Here is a 25,514-nt window from a genome sequence, read left to right on the forward strand (position 1 = left end):
AACAGGATGAATATTACTGCTTGCCAGACTACCTGTAATTTACAGCATGTGGAGATGTCAACTTCAGAGCGAGGAAGCGTGTTTCCTGAGAAAGGAAATAATATTTCCTAAGATTTTTGCACAGAAATCTGCACCTTTCAAAATATTGCTGTCTGGTTACAAATAAAACAATGTTTTTTCAAAGTGTTATTGATTCCAGTGTTCAAAGTCATGCTCCTGGAGGAACCCCAACAGTTACCTGCTGCTGCAGCATCACCGATTGCCTGAAGTGTGAATCTCCCAACACTTAATTTGTGACTGGTGTTGTCTATGCCTTTGTTCTCCATTTTCTGTTCTACTTTAGCAAGTTCATTGATCACCTGTTGATATCGTTCCATAAAGATCAGTTCACCATAGCAGTATGATGACTGCAACTCAAACATTAACGCCACCTGCCAAGAAAGCAAAAGATCATCCCGTTAATCACTAACTCAGGCAATTAATGCTAAATGATCATAGCACAACTGTTTATATAAATAAGCAACACACTCATTACACTGTTAGGAACCTGGTGGCGCAATTCATTATTCACTCCAGTTTGTTAACATTCACAACAGCTTCAACATTAGTCAGTCAGTCAATCAATCAGTGCAAACTTCAAGTTAAATAGAGATTCAAGTCAGTCTGGCCAGCTGACACAGGATGGTTTGGGGTTTGCTGGAAGAGAAGAGAAAGGGAGTAAGATATGACAGGGTGAAGAGTAAGAAGGTAGTATATTTCCTTTTCTGCTGCGTTTGACTAACACTCTCAGGCGGTGAGCAAGACTGACATTTATTTTCCTGGCTGTCTTGGTTTTTTTTATTGTTTTCTTGAATGGCTTGTTAGGTCATTTCAGACAGTGGTTAAAATTCATCAAGTCGGTCAGTAAAACATAGCAGTTCAGGTAATGGCGGACTTTCTTTCCCTCATGAGACCATTTTGGTTCCCAATTAGATCTATTATATACAATTTAACCTACAATAAATTGTTACCTGTGCTATCTGTCCCTCAAGGAGCTTATCACCAAATGCAATTTCCTATCTCCTAGATGAATTTACAGAGTCACAATAGTACAGTTGGTTGTGCCAACACAAATATGCCTAAAAACAATCATGCCAGAAAGATTCCAGCCTGCTATGAAGGGACCATAACATTAAAAATTCCATTGTCAAATTACCATTTTATTTAGCACATAAACTACATATCTTTTAATTCAAACTTATGTTAACCTTCTAACTATAACTACTATTTGAATATGGCTCTGTTCTTGTAGAGAGAGCTCAGAAATCTGAGAACAAACATTTAGGAACATAGGAGCAGGAGTGGGGCATTCAGACCCTCAAGCCTGCTCCACCATTCTAGATCACAGCTGATCATCGACATCAACATCATTGATCCATACTATTCCCATATCCTTTGTCACTGGGTCTATAAAACTACTAATCTTTGTAATCAGCCAAAAAAATCCCACCAATCTCAACTTGCTGAATTATTTTCATCTCGGTTAGCAATGAATCTTTGTTCGTCAGGATCTCACCAGCATGTAGGTTAATACATCTAAATATTAATCTTTCCTACATGCCTTACTGTCAAGAGCTGACGGGTTATTTTGCTGCTGAAGCAAAAGCACAATCAACCTAAACACTGTCCTTGCACAATATCCACCAGGGTTTTCCCCTCTCCACCCCAGAAATACTGTGTCCCCATCACTCACCCTAAATGAGAACAATTCAACAGACACATCAGCAATCAAGTTACCAAAGTGCGGGTTAGACTAACCAATAGATAAACTTTCAACAGTGTCACGGAGAAAAGGTGGCAGTTTTAGAGTCGCACTTAGGTCACAAAAAAAACTGTTCAATCTAAATGAATTAGCAGGAAAAATCACCCAAGTCCAAAGGATACATATTGACTAAATGTCTTAGTGTTTTTTTAATGAGTTAAATACTACACATTGCAGGTAGATCCATCCATTGGTGTACATGGTTGACTGATCCCTGGGCAATATACTTTAGGAACAGTATGTCAACTCTGGTGGATATGCGACACTGACTAAAATGATACTAGAGTTAGAGTTAAAGGGTTAAAATGTGAAGGGAAGTTGTTTTAATTGGGTGGTCTTTTCTTAGGCAAAGCTTTAGGGGTTGTAGAAATAATGAAGATTGAGTGAAGGTATAGATATAGCTGAATGACAACAGGCAGAATTTCCTATTCCTGTTCTCATGCACCACACTAGGTAACATCATTGTGAAGATTCATGACTTAAATGGGTATTCTTGAATGATCTATGCGAAATGCCATTTTTTTTGCCTCTTGACAATGTCCTCTCAACAGTCAGGAACTTGCAGATATGGTGACTATTTTGCTGTAAATTTCAAGTGTAAAATAATGCCCATTTAAATAATAGGCATTACCTTTTCACACGGTCTTAGTCACTTTCCTTTCAAACACTAAATAGTAGAAACCCAACTGATTACAAAACTACTTCTCCAATCAGAAATTGTATAAAACTGTACAGCATTGTCTAGGGGAAGAAGCTTGAAATCATAACATCATGCGCTGAAATGTCTTGTAAAATGTTAAAATCTAAAATATGACTCAACAATTTCATTGCCTATACAACTTAATCAAGTTTAATCAAGGTTTGATAACTTTTGAGAATGTTCCACAAGAAGTTAAATGTGTGAGATGTCCAAGATTAAAGGAAAAAGCCTGAGTGGCAAAATGGTTGACTTCAAGTCCACATTCTACATATTGGTCTTATTTACTAAGCCCAGCTTAAACAATAGAAATGGATTATAATGCATTGCCTTGGAAACAGAATTCAGTTTACCTGATGTGCTTGGGCAAAGTTTCCTCTAAGGATGCAGGAAATGAGAAGGGACTCTGGCGGAGCCAACATCATGGGAAGCAGAAGATTACATCGTGGGATTTGGGGTTTAAATTGCTGTTCATTTGTTACAGCAAAATTTACCACACTTCCATCTGTAAAGATAAATTTCAATAAGCACCAAATGTTACATGGGAAAACTGCAATATCAATATGGTACATTCAACTGAGTAAAGAATTAACATACTCAATTCTATCTATTCTTTGAGGAGCTTTATTTAATACACAATACATCAGTAGGCATAAATGTAGATATGTATGCAGATTGTCAGGTATTTGAAAATGTAAAATGTTCCACCAACGTTAATGGGCCAAGTTTCAGCAAGAACAGATAGCGAGTGGCAAGGTCAGCAAGGGAAGCAGTAAGCAAAAGAGACACTTAATGATGGAAGGACTAGGAAGGAGCAGGAGAGACAAGGACAGATGGCGAGGTGACAGAAAGGTCATCATTTATAGGTGAGGCTTTCTTGGGACACAGTGGGTGGCCCAGCAAGAACTGGCTGGGAGACATGGAAAGTAGGAGATGAGATTGGCCAGGAAGCCACTCTGAAAATTGGAGGTGTGGGATTCTTAAATCCAACAACTTGGGGAGCTCCTGCCTCAGTGCTAGGGGTTCAGCTACAACTACCGAAGCACCAAGAGACTGGGAACAGGCCTCATTGATGTACAGCCTGCATGTTTTCAAGTCTGTTTTTTCACTCTGAAGGAGCGGCAAATTGGGAGTATCTGGTGTCAGAGTAAAGGGTCAATATTCTATTTTGGAGTATTTTGCTGCCATGAGGATTTACTTTTGGAAGATTTAGAACTATAGTGAGAGATTTATTGAGGTATTATTGTGAGCCTGGTATTGTGGTGAGGGATATACCGATATGGCGAGGGCTCTTGATAGCTCAGTGAAGTGAAGGAATGAGTGGTTTTCTATTGAGGTAAAGGTTTTACTGAGGGAATTAATTGCTGACATACTGGCTTCGTGACGGGGTTTAATTTGACCTAACGTACTTTGCTGCAGTGGGACTTGAAGAAGGGATAATTTCAACCTGCTTTCACCAGCATGCACCTGAGATTGGGGTACGGATGGCATAAGAGGAGTCAGGGAAAGGTGCGCCTGAAATGCAAGATCATGTATCTATCTGAGGTGATCTAGATACCCAATTTTACCATTATCAAGAGTTAACGGCTAGGTGAATAAACCCAACACAAAAATATGAACCTTCCTAGAGGGTTGGCAATTTCTTCAAATTAGCACTTCCTAGCAACCCCTCCAACTGAATACGCCCCAGACATGCTTTCATTATTCCTCTGAATTCCACCTTATAGTGTCAAAAGGGAAATACAGATGATAGACAGGTCTGCTTCTCCTAAACTATGTCTGTCAATGCCATAAACAAAACAAGGTAGTCCTTTGGTGGCAAGAATAATAACTTGCATACTATAGCGCATATATAAAAGATGGCCTTCAGTGACCATGAGATTCACAAGCTCGTTCTCAGCGTTGCTACTCTACAAGAAACCAGCTGAGCCGACAAAGGCTGCATTTCTGAGCATAATTATACGTTCTGTTGGCATGGAAACAGCTCTAATGGCCACCATGAGCTTGGTGCAAGCTTTGCAGTAGATATGGCTGACAAAGTCAATTGAGTTGGCAACTGCAACCTTGGAGCACCCCATCACCTATGGTTATCTGAAGGACTCTCAGTCAACTTCATATGTGGTAACAGTCAAAGTACGGAGATAGCAGGTGAATTCAGTTCTGAAATCGCTAAAATGCTAAAGGAAAATACACAGGAAAAGGACTGACTGAACAAAGAAACAGATTTTGTAAGGAGCTGCACTTCTCTCTCATGATCGTTCCATCCTGCCCTTGCCGTTTCTTGATGGACAGAAAATCTCACTGTCAAATCGAACTCTCACTCAAAGTCATGAGAGGGGGAATCTGAAATTAGAGGAGCTATTTGAGAGGCCATCCAACAGAATGATGTGACTTTAAAGAAGTCAAAACACGCTGAGCACAACTGTCAATCAATATACTTGAGCAAGGTGAGTGCCTACTGGCTGGGCTTCAAGTTGGACTTGTGCAAGTTGGGCCCAAGTTTCAGTGTGTAGAGGAGCATGCTGGGTTTCAGGCGGCAAGGACAAAGGATAGCTGACCATAAGCTGCTCAGTAAACTGACAACTGACAAAGATGGGAACCCAGCTTAATATGGATAGACTTACAGCCATTAAAAGCAATTCAACAACTTTTACAACATCTGTGGATTATTATGGGGTACAGATTGGCAAGATAAATCACTAACGTGGGAATCTTCTCTAAGGTAGCACTCAGTTATCAGCAAAGTGTTCCATACACATCATTTGAAATGGACTGTTTAATATTTGACCTTCAGCCTTTAGGGATGGAATGACACAAACAAGATGAAAATGAGACTCAGATTGATTAACTATTTTTGACGCTGTTGCTAAAAGACATAACGTGGAGGTGCTGGTGTTGGACTGGAGTGGACTGGAGTGGACAAAGTCAAAGTCAGAAATCTATGAAATGAAGTTATAGCCCAACATGTTTATTTGAAAACACAAGCTTTCGGAGCCTCAGTCCTTCTTCAGGTGTTAATTAAAAGGGATACTTATACTCAACTCAACTCCACTGAAGCAACAAATTCATCACATCTGCTGACGGTACAAATCCACAGACCACACTCCCGTCTCCTACTACCAAGGTAAATCTCATACATCAATAAGGAATTACACAGCAAACCCAATGCCACTTATTATCATTAGTTGGATTTTAAAAATAGCATGTTTCAACCAAGTCAAGTGAATTGATATATCTCTTCTAGATAATACTACAGTCGTTTGTTCAAGAAAATGAGTTGTGCATGTACAGAATGAGCTGCCAGAGGACGTGGTGGAAGCGGGTATAATTATAACATTTCAAAGACATCTGGATGGGTATATAAACTGGAAGGGTTTAGAGGGATATGGTCCAAATGCTGGCCAATAGGACTAGATTCATTCAGGATATCTGAACGGAATGGATGAGTTGGACCGAAGGGTCTATTTCTGGCTGTATATCTCTATGACACTAAAGTGAAACTCTTCTAACTCTGTAGACCTTCAATGTTGGGCTTGTTGGATTCTGACTCACAAACAAAACACCAAGAAAATTTCTCTGATGCAATCGTTGAAATCCTATTGCATACCTGAGGTGCTCGTACTTAAATCTCCACTCACATTCTCCACTGTCAAGTGCGAACTGGCTCGATGCTCTGTGAAGACAGCAAATTAAGAGTAGAAAACTTCTGAGATACAAATATAGCTTGAGAAAATGGGAACTTGCAGTGTTTCAAGTTATAGATTATTAGCTCAATAAATGCACTTCCTGATGTGAAACTGGAAATTTGAATCCAATCTTTACTTTTCGTGTGGCTAACTGATCTTAGCATAGGAAGCAGGAGAGCAATTTTCTGCAGAAGTGCGTAGGAATGAATGGGAAAGATCTAAGATTTGCAAGAAAATGATACTAGGAGCAAAGAGCTCTTAAATGAATGAAAAAAAACAAGCAAAAAACAAATCAAATGAGTACACTGTTTCATTTTCCTGTGCTGCAGCTGTACAAAACTCTGGTGCGGCCGCACGTGGAGTATTGAGTACAGTTCTGGTAACCACATTATAAGGAGGATGTGGAAGCTTTGGAAAGGGTACAGAGGAGATTTACTAGGATGTTGCCTAGTATGGAGGGAAGGTCTTACGAGGAAGGGCTGAGGGACTTGAGGCTGTTTTCATTAGAGAGAAGAAGGTTGAGAGGTGACTGAATTGAAACATATAAAATAATCAGAGGGTTAGATAGGGTGGATAGGGAGAGCCTTTTTCCTAGGATGGTGACGGCGAGCACGAGGGGGCATAGCTTTAAATTGAGGGGTGAAAGATATAGGACAGATGTCAGACGTAGTTTCTTTACTCAGAGTAGTAAGGGAATGGAACGTTTTGCCTGCAACGGTAGTAGATTCGCCAACTTTAGGTACGTTTAAATCATCATTGGACAAGCATATGGACGTACATGGAATAGTGTAGGTTAGATGGGCTTGAGATCGGTATGACAGGTTGGCACAACATCGAGGGCCACAGGGCCTGTACTGTGCTGTTGTGTTCTATGTTCTATGTTATGCTTATTTAATCTCTACAGTGAAGCTATATCTAGAAGATTAGAACACCTGGAATGCGTAGTAACTTAAACAATGTTACATTCCCAGGTGATACTGTGCTGATAGGCATGACTAAAACGCTATTACAAAAGATGAGGTTAACTATGCTGATAAAGAATTTATTAGCATATTGACTAAAGTAATGGCTTTTAGCAAAATACCAAAAATGAAAATCTCACTTCCAAGGCAAAACAAGCAAATGCATCACCCAGTTCATTATGGAAGATGCTGAACATGGCAATGAAATTATCAGAATAACTGAACACCAACAGCTGCTTTCAACAAAAAATTGACTAACATCAAACAGAATAAAATATCTGCACAAGAAACCATTTGTTTAAAAATTATGTTTGGTCAATGCTTCACTATGATTGAAACAGTAGGCAACCAAATGGTCAAACGATTCAAAGCCTGTAAAATGTAGGCATACAGAAGAATGTTTAGAATATGCTGGAAAGAGTAAACAATAAGAACGTCCTAGGAAGAATGAAATTTCATAGGAAGACACCATCATGAGCCAAAAACGTAGTTATTTTGGCTAGTACGGCAGAACAATATACAATAAACTCTGCCTGAAGGCCACATCAATGGTAAAGGGAACCAAGGAGCACCAGAAGTTTCCTGGACAAGCAATGACCAAGGAATAAGCAAACAAATAAGCAAACACGAACTATCAAGTGGGCAGTGAAGGCAGTGTACAGTAGAAATAGCTGGCACCTCGATACACCCAAACCACAAGAGGAGCTAAACGGCAGAAAAGCAGAGAAGTATTCGATTTTTTTCAGAGGAGAGGCAACTTTGCACTTCTTACCCATCCTTTTTCTTCGTACTCTGTTTCGTCTCTTTAGTGTAGAATACTTTGACAGCGGTCGGTGACTTTTAGTGAAGCAAGGCAAGTCGCCTTCTACAACCAATAGAAAAGACATGTACTGCTCATCATAACTTGCAAGACAAGTGCAACAACAACTTGCACAATATAGAACTTTTAACATGATAAAATGTTTTGAGTGTAACACATTCTAGGAAACACTTGTTAAAAGCCATGAAACAAGTAATTTATTCATACAAGACAGATTATATTGTCCCCAACCTAATCAGAACAGCCTAACTTGCTGCTGTGTATGGCTTCAACGGAGCCTTGAGGCTACCAATTTCCTTCAGGCTACAAAACCACAGGCAAGAGCTAAATCCAACCTAGCCTTCAAATGACATCTACATACACTCACTTTACTGTTATTTAGTGGCTGTTACAATCAGGAACTGATTTTTTTTCTTGTGCCATTCCTGAGAAATTCTGAATTTATATGTTAACTGAGGGACTCCAGTGCTTCCACGAAGAAGAGAAAATAACTGGGCTTGATGTTGCATTTAGGATTCTCCTGCCTTTAAGGCTAAACACTGCCCACCCCTCCAAGCCTTTTCTCCTTCAAAAATGCTAAACATTTGCTATTTTATTATTTTTGAGCTCTCTTGGCAGCAGAAGAGAAAGATGCAGCTTTTCCACTTATCCTTTTAAATCACTGCCATCATATTTATCACAAATAAACATTAGCAGAGTAATTGTGTAGGTACATCCCTGAAATGTGTACCAGCTAACTGTTGATCAGCAGTCCAGCCAAACAGGAAGGAAGCCGTGCTGGATCCAGTTCTATGGAATGATGTGGGATACGGTACAATGGAAATGCACTTGGAAAACAGTGATCCTAACATCAGGTTTGGAATAGTTCCGGGAACCAAGTAGGGCATGTTACAATGGAAACACACTTTGAAAATACTGATCATAGCATTAGGTTTGGAATAATTACGGAAAAGAACAAGAAACAATCCAAGAAACAATCAAGTGCAAAAATACTAATTTTAGTGAATTAAAGTCAGACCTGGCCCATTCAAATCAAAACTTTATAGCCAAACAATAATTGCACAACAGGAGATTTGAGGAGGAAGTAGGTCAGGTAGCCACATTCTTACAAGGGTGAAGGCATTATATCCAGAGCTAGACTAAAATACAACACACAGTGGATGTTTATGGAAAATGTAAACTTAATTAAGTAGAAAATCAAAATAAACAATGATTAAGAAAACAGTTTGCAATGGAATCCATCCATTTTTGTGCTAGAAGCCAGCATTCTGAGAATATAACCTTCTGGGTGCTACATTTAACTATTTCAAAATATTTGTTATACGCAATTCCCCCAGAAATAGGGGCATAGCACAGTGTAAAGTCTTCCACAATGAGTGGAAGAGAAAGACTTCAAGCCATTAAGACTATCAGTGAGAGAGGATGTGTGAGAGACAGAGAGACACAGAGTTTGACACAATATTAGGCATTGTGCTGCTTTTACTGGTATTGTTGGGAGGCACCTGAACTACAGGGATTGTGCGGGAAAGGAGCAAGGATGTCCTCCAGCGGGGGAATAGCTTTGTTTCCTGAGAACTCCTGGAAGCTGTGGGAGCTCAGGGGAAGTGTGCACCATGAATAGTTCAGTACAGCGGAGAGTAAGGGTTCAAAATCTCCAAAGCAGCAATTGCCAAATCCAACTGAGCAACATTAGATCATTTCTCCAACGTTTTGCTTTTATTTCAGATGTCCAACATTCACAGTACCATGTTGTTATTATATTGTTGAGTTATTTGGTAAACTTACAAAGTGTTGATGAGGATAGTGCAGTTGATGTTGCATGTACAGACTTCCAAAGACATTTGATAATGTACCACAATCATTTTATGAACAAACACAGCTCTCACAAGACAGTGGTACTGTATACATAAAACTGTCTCAGGAACAAACAGAATATTAATGAATAGCTGTTCATCAGACTAGAGGGAAGTCGACACTAGTTGGTTTGTGTGGACAATGTAGCAATGTATTAAACACAAACTCTTTAACGAAAGTGAGCTAAGGTAGCTGCCTACAGTGAATGCACCACATGGTAGAGGTCATTGAACTGTGGCAAACAGGAGGACATACGTACACCAATGTATTTCAATCCAACACAAGTGTTCCCCAGAATTTGGGTTTTTGAACCAGGGTTTAGATATAGTTGGCATAATCTACAAGTCTGCAAATGACATGAAAAATCAGAAGCGTGATAAATAATGTGAAAGTAGGTAATGCGAGCTCTACATGACATATTTCGGTGGAACAGGTAGATTCATAGCAAGTGAAACTTAACACAGGAAAACATGAACTGATGATATGAAATTATTGATAACAGTGATAATGAGACATAGGAGCAGATGATATCAAAATGTTTATAAAAGTGATCAGAAGATCACAGGACAGAGAAGCAGAAACATGCATTTTGGTCAACATTGATCAGCTCTGCCATTCAATGAAACAACAATAACCCTCAACTCCACTTTCTTGGCTTTTCCCATCAGCCTTGATTTTCTTACTGATAGATTTTCAATCTCAGCTGTGAATATACACAGTCCTCGTGTTCAAGAATTACGCAGATTCACTACCGTCAGAGAAGAAATTCCTCCTCAGCTCTAATCTAACTAACTGGCCTATTACTCTGAGAATATGCCCTCCAGTCCTAGGGAACAATCTCTCCATATTTACCCTGTCAAGCTCCTCGAAACCTTAAATGTTTAATAAAGTCACCCCGCATCCTTAAAACCAACGAGAACAGGCCTAAATCTATTCAACCCCTCCTCCTAACATAATTCTTCCATAGATAACACGGTTTGAAGCTGGATAGACACAGCAGGCCAAGCAGCATCAGAGGAGCAGGAAAGTTTGACATTTCAGATTGAGACTCTTCTTCAGAGAGAAAAAGAATCCCTATGCAGACTTTTCATGTGATCCTTAAATTTAGCAAAATACATTCACTTTTCGCATCATTAATATATTGTTAAACACTTATAGCCCTTCTACTGATCCCTGTGGTATTCAATTAGTTGCAGTTTGCCTTCCTGAAGATGACACCCTTATCCCAACTCGCTGTCTTCTACTCATTACCCAATCTTCCATGCACAGTAATATACTATCCCAAACCTCATGCGTTCTTAATATATCAAAGTAGTAGATCAAGTGGTACTTTAACAAATACCTTTTGAAAAATCGAGATATATTCCATCCATTGATTCTCCTTTTGTTAACTCTTCAAAATTCATTAGGCACAATTTCCCCTCTATTGAGTTATGCTAGCTCTATTTGATTATGCTATCTTTCTAAATGCTCTGCTGCTGCACATTTCATAATAGATTCCAACCATTTCCTAATAACAGATGTTAGGTTAACTAGTCTGTAGTTACCTGCTTTTTGTCTTTCTTTTTTGAATAGGGGTGCAACATCGGAGTTTTCCTATCCTCTAGGCCTCTTCTGGAATCTAAGGGTTCTTGGAAGGTTATAACCAATGTGTTCACCATCTCTGCAGCTACTTCCTTTAAAATTCTAGGGTGCAGCCATTCAGTCCAGGGGACGTATTGGCTTTTAGCCCCATTAGTTTCCATAGCATGTTTTTGCTAGTGATTGTTATTGCACTTATTCCCTCTCCCCTTTTCTCACCTCTTGATTATGTGGTATTTTTGGAATACTATCAATGTGATCTATTATAAAAACTGATGTAAAGTGCTTGTTCTACTCCTCTGCCATTTCCTGGTTCCTCATTATTTCTCCAGCCTCATTCTATAAGGGGCCTGAGTTCACTTTGTTCCCTCTTCCTTTTTATATCCTTAAGAAGTTCTTGCTGTCCATCTTGACATTACTGGTAAGATTAGCTTCCAAGTTTATCTTCTGCTGCTTTATTACTCTTTTTTTAAAGTGTGCCAAATCACTGGCTTACCACTAAACTTTGCCACATGATACATTTTTCTTTCAATAGGATGTTATCTTTAACTTCGCTGGTTAACCACGGTTTGCTTATCCCCTTTCTAGAATCCTTCCTTCTTACTAGGATATTTGTTGAAACATGAATTATTTTCTTAAACATCTGCCATTGTCCTTCAATCATCTGAGGCGCTAAATTCCTTTTCTCGTTCTCTTCAGCCACCTCTGCCTTCATTCCTTATAATTACCCTTCAATTTTAGCACATCATTTCCCACTCAACTTCCACACTCCCACTTTGGTATTCAAACAGAATACCAAATTCTCATTATGTTATAGTAATTTATTTCTAGGGGATCTGACATTTATTAAATCTGCTTCAATACATATTACCAGATCCAAAGAAACCTGATCCTGGTTGCATCCATGACATTGTCCTGGAAACTATCCCGAGTACATGGTATTAATTCTTTCCCATGGTTACTTCTGCCAATCTGATTATTTCATGATTAATGTACTGCCTTTTTTACATACTCGCATTATCTCCTGTTTATTCTCTGCTCTATGGCATATCTGCTTTTGAGGCCACAAGCATCATTGTTTCTTTGTTATTGTTTATTTCCACCCATGTGGACTCTACAGTATCAGATTCAAGGTCACAAAGATGAAAGGCAACATGAAAAAAATGGCACTTCTATTAAAGAAAAAAAAAGAGTTGGGTGACTTCACATAAATCATTGAAAGTAAGCAAGCCATTCAAAACAGCATATGGGGTGCCTGGCCTTTTCTGGTATTTTTAGTAGAGAATACATTGGCAAGTTACCTATCTTCGCAACACTGCATTGATTTTGCTGCTAAACCTAATCAGTAAGGACATATGTTACTCAGCTGAAGGGGGACTTCCAGATTTTTGTATTTCGCTGCACATATAGGAGTGTTAGAAGTTGCTGACTACTTTACCTCCAATTTAACGACAGGATCCACTAGTCTTACCTAAAAATTTCCTTAACAAAAGGATTTATTAACCTGACTGATGTCTGGAAACGTTTACTTATGACAGTTAGATTTTATAGCTTTAAAGGGAAGAATCAGCTTCAATGTATCCCCACACTAATATAAAACTTCAATTCATTTGACTTCCAAAGAACAACCTAAAGTGAATGTACAAAATATATGAAAAAAATCTATAATTATTGTAAATTAGTTACATTAATGGTGCATGGGAAGTCGGAGAAAGCAATTTGGGGCCATCTAGCTTGCTCTGCCATACAACTAGATCATGACTTATTTTCATTTTTCTGCCCTATTCCCAAATTCCTTGGCATCTTTAAGGTCTATATATCTATCAATCTCTGTCTCGAATGACTGAGCTTCCACTGCCCCGTTGTAGAGAATCCTAAATACATTATTCACAACATTCTGAGTGAAGAAATTCCTCCTCTTTTATTCAGACTCCATGTCTCCCAGTTCTAATAACATGCCTCCCCCATATGATCCAGTCAGGGGAAACTGCAAATACCCTGTCAAGACCTGAAAATTTTTGAATGCTTCTATTAGGTCTCTCTCATTCTTCCAAATTCTGGAGAATATAGGCCCAATCTCTTCAATCTTTCCCTACAGGACAATCCTGCCAGTTTGGTGAATCTTCAATGCACTTCCTCCACAGCAAGAAAATCTTTCGTTAAGCAAGGAAATCAAAACTCGCAGACGCGGTCTTATCGAAACAATAGCATGAAGACTTCTTTATTCTTGCAATCAAATTCTCTTTCAAAAAATGCCATCGCACAGTCTGCCTTCCTAATTGCCATGCCTACATGATAGCTTTCAGTGACTTATCAACATCATCATCCAGGGCCCTTTGCACATGAACATTCTCCAATTTCTCACCATTTGGAATATTGCATACAGTTGTGGTCACCACACTACCAGAAGGATGTGGATTCTTTGAAGAGGGTGCAGAAAGGTTTACCAGAATGTTGCCAGCTATGCAGGATTTTAGCTGTAAAGAAAGGTTGGGTAGATTGGGTTTGCTTTCACTGGAACGCAGGGGGTTGAGGGGCAACCTGATCAAAGTTTACGATATTGCGAATGGTATAAACAGAGTGGAAAGTATGAGGCTTCTTCCCAGGGTGGAGAAGTCAATTACTAGAGTTACAGGTTCAAGGTACGGGGTGGGGGAAGAGTTTAAAAAGATGTGTGAGGCAACTTCTTTACATAAAGGGTGACAAGTGCCTGGAACTTGCTGCCAGAGGTGGTGAAGGAAGCAGACACAATAGTAGCATTCAAGAAGCATGCGGATGAATATATGAACAGCAAGGGAAGAGAAGGATATGGATCCTGTAAAAGAAAAAAGTTTCAGTATGGAAGGACAAAATGTGTCAGCGCAGGCTTCAAGGGCCAATTGACCTTTCTCTGTTCTTTGTTTCTAATATTTAAAAAACACTCTGCACTTTTTATTTTTCCAACTAATATGAGTAACACCACATTTTTTGACATTATATCCAATCAGCTTAGTTCTTGCTCACTCTCATAGCCTGCCTAAATCCATTTCGAGCCCCTTCGTGCCCTCCTCATCGTTCATATTCCCACCTACTATAGTTCATCTTTCAAGTCGAAAATATTGATCTGGATATATATTGTTATAGTTATCGTTTGTGAATAGCTGGGCCTCAAACACTGATCACTGCATTATTCCATCAGTCACGCTTACCAACCAAGAATGATCCATTTATTCCTACTGCAATTCTTAGTGAATTCTCAATTCATGCCACTATATCAGCCCCACTTCCACATAGTTTAGTTTTCTTTCCCAATTTCTGTATGGGATATTTATCAAAATCCCCTTGCTGCCACTTAGTTTCACCACAGATTCTATGCTAATTTATCAAAATTAACTTACAGCTCAATTTATTTCTAAACAGAAGTTCATTTTTGCATTTCTGAATGAACTCTTGCCCAGTTCAGACCAATCTTGGTTGTTTCCACAATACTGTCAATGTTTGCAAGTCTTACCAGCTGTTCCATTGCTTGTCACTACTTTGTACCTCCATTGAGCTTCACAGATGTACCTGGAAAGTTTGGCTAATCGACTCTCAAAAGATTCTGCACTAATTGAACAATTCAGGCACTCAACTAACTGTATATCTTCCTTAGGAACACTGCAGGGTGTCCAAGGAATTTGGTGTTTCAGTGCGTCCAGATGATCCTTTAAAACCTCCAGAAATATGTTCATCGTCACTGCATTCACTAAAAAGTCATTTCCACGATTTACAGTCATAGCAAAATGCTTTAGATTCAGATATTCTAGCTGCTCTGTTGTATCATTTTCTGCAGACGTAGATACAAAGTTTTTGACATTCAGCTTCTGCATACAGCCATTACGGAGGACCCGTGAACTCTTCAGAGGAGCCTTCTCATCCAAACCAGCGCTTGAGTGCTCACTATGCACAAATTCCAATGTGGATTCGAAGTGTTCTACAATTCTGTCAAAACCCACTGCTGCTTGTATTTGTTCAGTGTCTCCTTCTTCTTCAAGGCAAAATTGTCCTTCATGTCTTGTTTTATCTCCATTGAGGTCATTATAGGACAAAAATAATAAAGAGAAGATATTCTCCAACACCTCTAATCGAAAAGGAGCAGGGATCATGTGTAGAAACTCTTGGCACCTGGACAGATAAAACTTGAAAACAGAAGAACAACCTGTTGAGCAAATAAAAATAAATTTATTTTTCCTGAAACCTTACTTTCTCACAGCTGATGATAAAATATTTTACAATGTAGAAGGCAACCAAGTTTGGGCTTTTCCTGATTGCTCAGATAGTTATTATGACATCTACCACAGAACTCTGTCATAGTCAAAGATGATATAATAAAGATTATTTCATTGCTCATTTGCTTACCTTGATTCCAAGCATGATCAGTTTCAAGCGAAACATCTTTCACAGCTGCTTCCAGTGACCAATACGGACAGTCCTTACACAAAGATGGCTGGTGTGCATTTACACAGATTGCATATATGGCATACTTAAGGGCACACAATGCTTGATACAATGTCACATTTCGCCGCTGAGTCATGCTTTGAGACCTTGCACCTAAACAGTAGAAACAATTAACACAAAAGAAAAAAATTTACCCTACGTTGTGCATTTAATGAAATTTGACACAATAATATTGAACAATTAACAATGCTCAAATCAAATTCTTGATACATTTTCTCAACCAAAAGCTCATATCTTATTTTTTGAAGACATGGATTCCTGTAAAGAACACATCTCAACACACTTGACGAAAGATCACAACAACATCAATTGTATAGATTTAAAATGCCAAAGTTGAGATGTGTTCTCTGCCCCATACCAGATGGATTGAAACTTGTAGCCTCCAAATCCACAGTTCCTGATTTTAAAATATTTTATATGGAGAAAGTAGTTTATACAGCCACACTTGTACATTGCCTAACAAACAATGTAGTAAGAATTACATTACTCTTGAACATGCATAAGAACAAAGATTCAAGAACAGAACTGTTGATCATATTGAGTTAAGATGAGACACAGCCTGTACTGGATGTTAAATTCAACTCAAATTTTCTGAAAATATAGCAATATTCTATTAGTTACATGCAAATATTATAAGAGTACTATCTTCCAAAATCCAAGGTAACAAAGCGTGGGGCTGGATGAACACAGCAGGCCAAGCAGCATCTTAGGAGCACAAAGGCTGATGTTTTGGGCCTAGACCCTGGGTCTAGGCCCAAAATGTCAGCTTTTGTGCTCCTAAGATGCTGTTTGGCCTGCTGTGTTCATCCAGCCCCACGCTTTGTTATCTTGGATTCTCCAGCATCTGCAGTTCCCATTATCTCAGATCACAATTTTATCTTCTGAAATCTCTCACTTTAATTTCAGATTTGCACTGCACACAGTTTACTAGTGAGCATCATAAAAATACCTTTCAAGAGCTCAAAGCAACTAAAAGAAACTAATAATTGTCATCACCATTTCCATTAGCAGATTGTTTCTGAAGGAGGCCAATGACATCTTCCACTTTCAGTGCAGGCAGGTTTGTAAGGTGATGTAAACTATACAAAGCAGAGTGGCTGTCCAAACTGTGCAAATGGCGAATTAAATCCGTTTCAAGAATGCTGTTCCTAAGAGATTTATTTTAGAAAAGGGCAGGAGCACAAGTTAGACCACATATGCTTAGTTACTAATTTATCAAAACAATTGGACTAATTTTAACCCTGCCACATAGGCCCTAAAATTAGGTGAGAGTTATGGGTTAGTTGGTAATGTTGCAACCAAATTCAGAAGATTCTGCTTTCATGTCCCACTCCAGGACTTGAGCACACAAATCAAAAAAGGGACATTCCAGTGCAGCAGGGCACAAAGTACCATCTTACAGATGAGATATAAAACAGATGCTTCATCTGTCCACTTATATGGCTTTTAAAGATCACAGGTCACTATTTGGAAGAGCAGGGAGTTATTCCCATGTCCCGGCCAACATTAACCCCCAACTTTCCTATATAACAAGAGTGATCACACTTCATAGTAAATTGTTGGCTAGAAAATACATTGGGATATCTGGTGTTTGTGAAAGCTACTATACAAATGCAAGTCTAATTTTTAATCATCCTGTTCCAGTTCCAATCCCCCACAGCTGTCATGCTGAGGATCACTACAAGTGTTGAGAGCCTCAGTAAATAAACCATGAGCATATGATGGGACATAGAAGTGCATTGCAATTCTGGAGTCCAAAAGGACACAGGAGAAAAAAAAATGCTTTATTTGTGGAAGCAGTTGTGCCAATGAAAATTCCAGTACATATCCAACAATACTATTAGCTGCAGCTTCCAATACAAAGAAATATAGGTACTAATTAATTATCCTCCCCAATGATATCTAGCCTTGAGACACCAAAACTGAAAGTGGTGCTCTTGCTAACTTGGCATAAATAGGAGATGGAGAGAACTTGTCAGCAAATATTTATTAGCTTTAATTTTCCTTAAATATTTAAAGAATTTCTTGAATTATGTAAATCTGAAGATTACAACAAACAATGACTGAGAGAAACAAGAAAGGAAAAATAATTACCTGTTCCATTTCAAACACCACTCAAGAACCTCAATGTGAGAAGACAACCCACCACAGAAGTCTTGGAGCACAGCATCACAACATTGCTCCTGAGAGGAACGTCAAAATTAATATTAACAGTGTGGCCTAATTACAAAGCTATCCTCTTGTAAGCAAATTATAAGAAATACAAGGCTGCAACATTCTGATCATTTAAACCACATAGGGGTTAAGATTTTTGGATTGGAAATTGTAAAACTTTTTGTCCAAACTTTCATCAAATTAAACCTAGTTATTAGATTTCCTACTTTGGTTGTCAGTTCAAAAAACTTGGTGAAATCCAAAGACCTCAAAGTAGAAAAAGAATTAAATCGCACATTTCATGACCTCAAGTCTTCCCGATGCACAGCTAATGATGTGCAGTCATTGTTGTAACACAAGGAAACGATGCCTAACTTACAATTAGCAAGGTCCCATAATCTGTAACGTGACAAATAAATCAAATGATCTGTTTTTTTAAGTGATACTGATTGAGGAAGAAACATTAGCCAGGACAATGAAAGAACAAACAAAGAGTGCCTGTGGAATTCTCTGAAACTATCCAGGAGCTAGAAAGAACATCAGTATAACATATCGGCCAAAGCACGGCACCTCAAACATTTCCTCATTACCACACTAGAGTATAAACCTTCAGATTTCTGGAGTGAGTTTGAGCCCAAGACCTTCACAATCAGAAATAGTCGTGCTGTTGCTAACCCAAAGCTTCCTATAATCTCTAACACACTGAAACTGTCCAAATACATTGTGCTTTTAGCACCAAAGGAGAGTGTTAAGGTCCTAAAGCTGTAAAAACAATTGCATCCACCTAATCCCTTCTCAATGTTTGAATTCCGACTTTGCTTTTGTGATGGTGGACGTTCACCAAATACAAAAAAAAACAATGTCTCTACATAATAAGATGTTGCAGTATTTATGAATTTCAGACTTCCAAATCTGAAACTTTAAGTCAATAGATAAACCGTACTAGAACTCAAGTAAATAGTTTGCTCGATCAGTCATGCTACAATGTAGGTGATGCACAAATAAATTTGGTCACTTGCTGCAAAGAATTTAGTATTGGGTCATTTATATATCCTTAATTTTATTTCTCTTTGCTTCACTTTGCTTTTGAAATGACCATTCTTACCTCACACAATAAATTTTTTGAATCATTTTTGCAGTCACCAGCGACGAATAATCTTACATTCACAACGGCTGCATAACCGAGGCATTTCACAAGCTTTCACCATCAACATCGTCCATACCTTGCTTTGATGGAGCGTACGTAGTAGATTCTGAGCTGATTCTAGACTTTGGCAGTGAGTCCACCCCAACAACACCATGAGTCGCGAAAGAGGCTTGAATGTCTTCTTTGTTAATTTGCTTAAAGTGCTGTAATCCTCCCGCTTTATTAATTGCAAAGCAGTAACCTGACAAAGTAAGAAAATGAATAATGATAACAGTGCAGCACACATTCACTGTGCAAACTCAAATCAACCACTCATTACAACAAATCAACAAATACCAATATTAAATATAGAAAATTGGTTTAACTGGAATGTCAAGAAGACTGCTCATCAAGAGACGTATCTATTAAAAACTTAAGCTGCTTGGTCGTGTCTCCAAGATGGTTTCATGACTCACTGGGTAATGCAATTGGAAATCAAGTCCTATTATTTCCACAGTCATTACAAATGTGGAAAAATTCCCTAAGATGGGGCATTTTTAAGTGAGAGGAGAGAGGTTTAAAAAAGGCATGAGGCAATTCCCCCACACGCCCGCCCGTACCCCCCCCCCCACCCCACCACACACACACACACACACACACACACACACACACACACACACACACACACACACACACACACACACACACAGTGGTTCACTTGTGGACTGAACTTAGAGGGAGCGGTGGATGCAGGTACAATTACAATGCTTAAAAGACGTTTGGATGGATACACAAACAAGAAAGGTTTGGAGGGATATGGGCCAGGAGCAGAAAGGCAGAACTACTTTAGTTTAGAATTATGGTTCAGCATGAACTGGTTAGACCGAAGGGTGCATTTCCACGCTGTATGCCTCTATGTCTCGATTAACCATTCCAAGTCCCCAGTTTACCTGATCGAGGAACCCGGGTTTAAAGAAAACACACACAAGGTTTCTACACATAGCTGTTTCTGTTATTTATGCAAGCTGGTTGTTTTAAATTTCTGGTAGAAAAGGAACATGAGTTACCAACTCAAAACTCTATAACTTAAGTTCTACTCCTTTTAGAAGATTCCTCCAGGCATACAAACAGACACCAAGAGGCAAGACAGAATAGAATTACTATCGCTGAGGAGGGAATAAGCATAACTGTAACATTAGTCTAGTGTAAATAACAGTTAATGAGATGTTTCTCTCCAGTTCCTTTCGCCTCTTTGAGGAGGACAAGAGATTGTGGTCATACCAATTCACAATCTTCTAGTCCCCAGATGGGGATTTGCCTTTTTGTGTCTCCAAAGTTGGTTTTCCTCTTTTTCCTTGCAAGGGAGGAATTTTCAGAGTTTGCAAGAGAGTAGCCATTTTGTTTTACTCCTACACTCAAAAGGGGGAGGTAGAGAAAGAGGCAGAGGTATTTTCTCCTTTATTGGTTAGATTTTTCTGCAGTATTGTTCAAACATAGAGCTGTAGCCATTTGCCCAGGAACAATGCTGCACATGTCTGAGCGTACACAACTGGCTGCGGTTGAAAAATTGTTCAAAAGTCTGTCACTGGTCAAATGCCTATGATGCCAGGGTATCTAACATGCTCTCCTCATTGCTTGAATAAGGCTACCTGTAGATGCAACAAACACAACTTCAGTAACTTTTTTTTAAAAAACGTTAGCGAATCTTCTTCTAGCATGCCTTGTTTTAAAGCAGTATCTTTTCCCGTTTTAAGGTCACAGTCCACTACACCAGACATTTGCGGTCAAGGAAGGGCAGAGAGAAGATGGAAGAACTGCACAACTCCAAAATTAATTTATTTGCAGTGTATCTTTCAAAGGAGAAAATGAAAAAAGAAATATTCACACTACGCACTTAACACAAGTGTTATCAGGTCAACTACAACAGAGTGATGATTAAATGATTTGTAAATAAATAATTAGACAAAAACGCACCTCAATTTAATCAAGTTAGTTTCTTATATCATATGCAATTTCAATTTCAATGTTCGATGCACTCAATTCTGAATCAAATTTTACTCAGAAAAGCCAATGGCAATTACATCAAATGATCAGGGCATTTCACCACTAAAGTATTAAAATCACATCAGGCAATTTAAGTTACATGGTGGTGTCAGGAGACATGGCTTACACGTGTCTTACACATCTGAACAGATTGATTAAAAATATATATAAATACTATAAATTATTAAACATTACAGTAATTACACTGACATGAATCTGAGGAAGCACCTGCATTGTAAAGCAAGGAAATGATAAGTCTAAAAATATAACAGAATTGCTACTGGAGTTTACAATTTAGTAAAAGACAGATTATATTTAAGGTTTGCGTAAGACAGCAATCAGCTAGCTTCAGACTTTGCTCACAAATTCAAAAACAAGTCTTTACGGTTTTTGAAGTGAAGTACGTGCAACATTAATAATGAAGACAAGTGATTCAGAATGAAAGTTATAGGATTCCTTGTGATACTATTGAAATTTTATAGATAATCATTAATTTGCATAAAAGTGGCTTTCTACATGACCCACTACAAAGTGACCCGGCACACCACTACTCTGGCCATAGCTAGTCTATACCAACCAACCACACCAGTAATTATTTTACACCTTGCATATGATGAGATACTTCTGTTACCTAAGCACATAAAATAATCTAAAATGATAAATAAGGCTACCAACATCTGAGACAGGTAATAGAAGAATGAAATGCTGTGTGGAAAAATGGTGGACCTCTTAGGAATCAGCTCGAGCAGACATGTTGGGCCAAATATTCTGCTTCTGTACCATAACAATTCTATGAATCACTGAACCAAAGTCATCATTTTGTTCCCAAGCTTACTTCCTTTACTATTTTGCTTGTGGCTATATGATTAAGCTTGTTAATTGAGCATCAAGATCAGAGTTCGGGATTTTTTTTGTTGCAAACATAAAATATTGTAGATTGCAGAGTTTAAAAAGGCTCCTTCTTGAAACAGGCAGCAATAGGTACGTGGTGACATGTCTCACCGTGAACCTGATTCCACATTTATTATTGAATATTTGACTCAAAAATCAAAGCCACATATCCTGTTCCCTTGGTCCCAATACGTACCAGAACCTGTTCCAGAAAGTGCTTACTGGTACTCGTGCTGTAGAAGTAGGCTGCCTTCCAAGAAAGAGGTTCCTCAGAGTCTGCTAATGATGCTAACGTTACTTCTTCAGCCTCTGATAGTCCAAGAGAAACTGAAAAAAGAAGAAAATTACAACATATTTTAAAAGTCAAATAGCGCAGTTCAACTCTCACACACTGATGCTTTGAAGTACATTCCAGTATCAACTTTGAGATTAGCATCTAAGGTGTCAAAAATGATTCCCTAATGTAGAGAAGATCAACAACCTCAGCCAAGCCTGTCTTTTCCAGTCAGAATGTGTCTGACAGGGAGAATGTTTAAACCATTTCTTTCAATATGGAGACTCTAGATTAACCTATCCAATTTTTCAAATACCTTGGAATACTTCCAGGAATCAAGTTATATTTCACATAATGCTACTCATTAGATAATAAATGTTCTGTAGCCCAATATACAATGAAGTATACGAACTGAGGGTCAAAATCCTTGATTATCAGATAGCTCAAGGTCACAATAGACAGGACCCTGGTAACTAAAGTTTTAATCCAACAACCAAAACTATTTCATTTTTTCCACTGTGTGCAGGTTCTCATTGTCTCAAAGATTGTCCGAATTACTGCTGCAACTTGTTATTTTAGTTTTAAACCTGGAGCCTTTTTTGGAAATACAGCACAAGAGAACAGGGAGATTGAGGTTACACATGACTAACTCAGGCCACCAAGTTTTGGTCACTGCACTGATCAAATGAATTATGGAAATACACTGTATGCTGGTTAATAATGGTAATAACAAGGAGCAATGTTTGAAGTAGCCATTAATATTAAATATCTGCTGCCAGAAAAGTGTACATGTAGATATGGTTTAATGCCAGCATTGAGCTTGTTCATCATATCTCAATCACAGAGAATGGTGGCCTTTGCAATTTATAGGAGAACTTGCAAAGAAATATAAAATAGCCTGGGATCAGGATGTGGTGGGCAATTACTGCAAAATAAGCATTTGTAAATTATTAGCTTGAGAAGGAAATCAAATACAGGTCTTTCTATTGCAAGAATGGTAGTGGAAATTTGAATGAAGTTACTGATTACCTCTTTGAGGTGAGATTTGAGCTAGCAGCTTCTCTTTGTTCTTCTTGATAGATACGGCGCTGTACAAATTAATCAGATTTTGGTCTGATTTTCTAAGCATGAAGCCAAGTAAGTGCTCCTCACACAGTCCATATTCTGTTGCATAGCAAGCATCATAGAGCTCCTCACATAACTGCTGGATTTCATAGGCCTGCCTTTCCACATCAAAAGTAAGCACAGAAACAATAGCATATATTTGTTTTTTTGTTAACTCATGCACATCCATGACGGATCCATTCTTGGCATTTCCCTTGCGAGCTTCTTTTAATGCACACAGAGCATCCTGCAGAAAGTCAATGAATAGTTTTTGTAGCCTACGGTTGTACTCCACAGCAGAACTTTCACTACTTTCTACCAGCAAATAAGAAACCACAGCCTTCACAAGTCGAGGGTTCCTGGGTAAAAGTTTCCACAAAGAAGAAAATGCCTCAGGACTTAATGTATAGGCGCTGATGTCCTCTTGCTTCTCAATCATCACATCAGGATTATGACATTTAAAAAATATATCATTTAGTTCCTGCACAAAGAACATAAATAATTAGTATCACAGAATATGCAGTTCTGTCATTATTAATCAAATCATCCATGAACTGAGTAGTACTACACAACATATCAATGCATTGAATATTTTGAGGTAAAACACTACTATAATTTTAAAAACTGCACAGCTGCATAATATAGAATTAAATTGATCACATATACCAGTAATAGTTGATAGCTGACTCAAATGAGAGCTCGACTTAAAAAAAACACTGAAATTCTATAAAAATATCAAGACATTACCTTTAAGACATCTTGAGAGACTTGTGGCTGTAGCTGTTCCAGGAGCAAAAAGAATTCAATCTCCCTTCTGACAAATGGTGGAAGCGATATCTGGTGCAAAAAGATAATGGCTATTTCAGAATTAAGGAATAAGATGTGAGGAAATGAACAGAAAATATAATGAATATTTTCTAGAAAATCAGAGTGTGCTTTGCCCATTTACCTGTTCATGCGACCACCAACGTTCTAGCTCCAGTAGCCACAGCCAGGCAAGTCGATGAGGGCTAGAAATCGTCTCCCACCTGCACACAAATAACTCGTCAGAAGTCAGAGTTTTAAGAAGTTAATGGTCAAATAAAATTCTTTTTCCCCCTGGATTAGTTCTGAAACACATCAGTTCAAAAATCTACTGTTCAGGGATATTTTGAGGAGGCCCCAGAAACTCTGTCAATGAGCTAAGACGTGGAACATATAGTGTTTGGGTGAAAAAAGCACTTTTTATTACCATATTTTAACATTTTGCAACTGTTTTATGCTTCAAGTAAGTAGTTGTTTCTACAGGGTTTTCCAGTCTGTAAATATTTTAACCGACCTGTTCAGGTATATTATGAAATGTCACACGTACATGGGATTTGAAGGCGAACTTTACGGCTGAGGGGCAGGGTCATTATTCTTGTGCACAAGAGCCTTTATTATCACTTTTCATTGGGCATTCTAGCATCATACGAAAAACCAGAAAATTCCACAAACAAAAAGGATTCAGGTCCCAACCATTCCATACTTGTGAGAGTAGAGTGACTTTAAGCATCCTGCAGAATGCAAAAGCAAAAAATATACCACATCCTATGAAAGATGTACTTAAGCTCCCATTATGGACTGCAAGCTTATTCAATGAATTGTTAAGCTAAATGGAAAATGGAAAACCTAAGGCTGAGCTATATTAGCCACAGAACCTCTAGATTTGGAAAGAAAACATCAATCAGAATTCTGATGGTTGTTCAGTGACATTCCATCCCGCTCCACCCCCGCTGGAAGTGTGCATGAATACACGCTGGCTAATGACAGGATTGTGTTGATCTTTGCAGCCAAAAGTCTATCAATATCTACCGCCAAACATGCACCCTGAGGGAGCTACTAAGATTGATCAGTATTCATGTACAAGAGTAAGAAGCCAATCATTTTTGGCAACGTAGGAAATAAACCATTCAGGAAGAATGAAATACATAGATTACTACACAGAAGCTTAAGGACAGAATCCTCAATTCCAAATAGTTGATGCAGCATTTTGGTATCATACATCTGTAAAGTAAAAGCTGTTG

At 38.5% G+C, this 25,514-nt stretch overlaps 1 protein-coding gene across 1 annotated transcript in view; it reads right to left on the reverse strand.

Moving 5' to 3' along the window:
• zfyve26 (zinc finger, FYVE domain containing 26) overlaps positions 1-25,514 on the reverse strand; it is an 88,786-nt gene that overhangs the window by 57,668 nt on the left and 5,604 nt on the right. The window contains exons 3-15 of the mRNA XM_059649222.1: positions 24,419-24,497; positions 24,217-24,306; positions 23,395-23,950; positions 22,288-22,418; positions 19,255-19,419; positions 17,972-18,060; positions 16,874-17,025; positions 15,779-15,970; positions 14,892-15,578; positions 7,919-8,011; positions 6,106-6,171; positions 2,852-3,003; positions 239-431 (exon numbers count right to left, since the gene is read on the reverse strand). Of these exons, the coding sequence (XP_059505205.1) occupies positions 239-431; positions 2,852-3,003; positions 6,106-6,171; positions 7,919-8,011; positions 14,892-15,578; positions 15,779-15,970; positions 16,874-17,025; positions 17,972-18,060; positions 19,255-19,419; positions 22,288-22,418; positions 23,395-23,950; positions 24,217-24,306; positions 24,419-24,497 (2,645 nt within the window). The remainder of the gene's footprint in view (positions 1-238; positions 432-2,851; positions 3,004-6,105; positions 6,172-7,918; positions 8,012-14,891; positions 15,579-15,778; positions 15,971-16,873; positions 17,026-17,971; positions 18,061-19,254; positions 19,420-22,287; positions 22,419-23,394; positions 23,951-24,216; positions 24,307-24,418; positions 24,498-25,514) is intronic.

The sequence above is a fragment of the Stegostoma tigrinum genome, chromosome 10 (assembly GCF_030684315.1).
Source record: "Stegostoma tigrinum isolate sSteTig4 chromosome 10, sSteTig4.hap1, whole genome shotgun sequence".
NCBI classification, from domain to species: domain Eukaryota; kingdom Metazoa; phylum Chordata; class Chondrichthyes; order Orectolobiformes; family Stegostomatidae; genus Stegostoma; species Stegostoma tigrinum.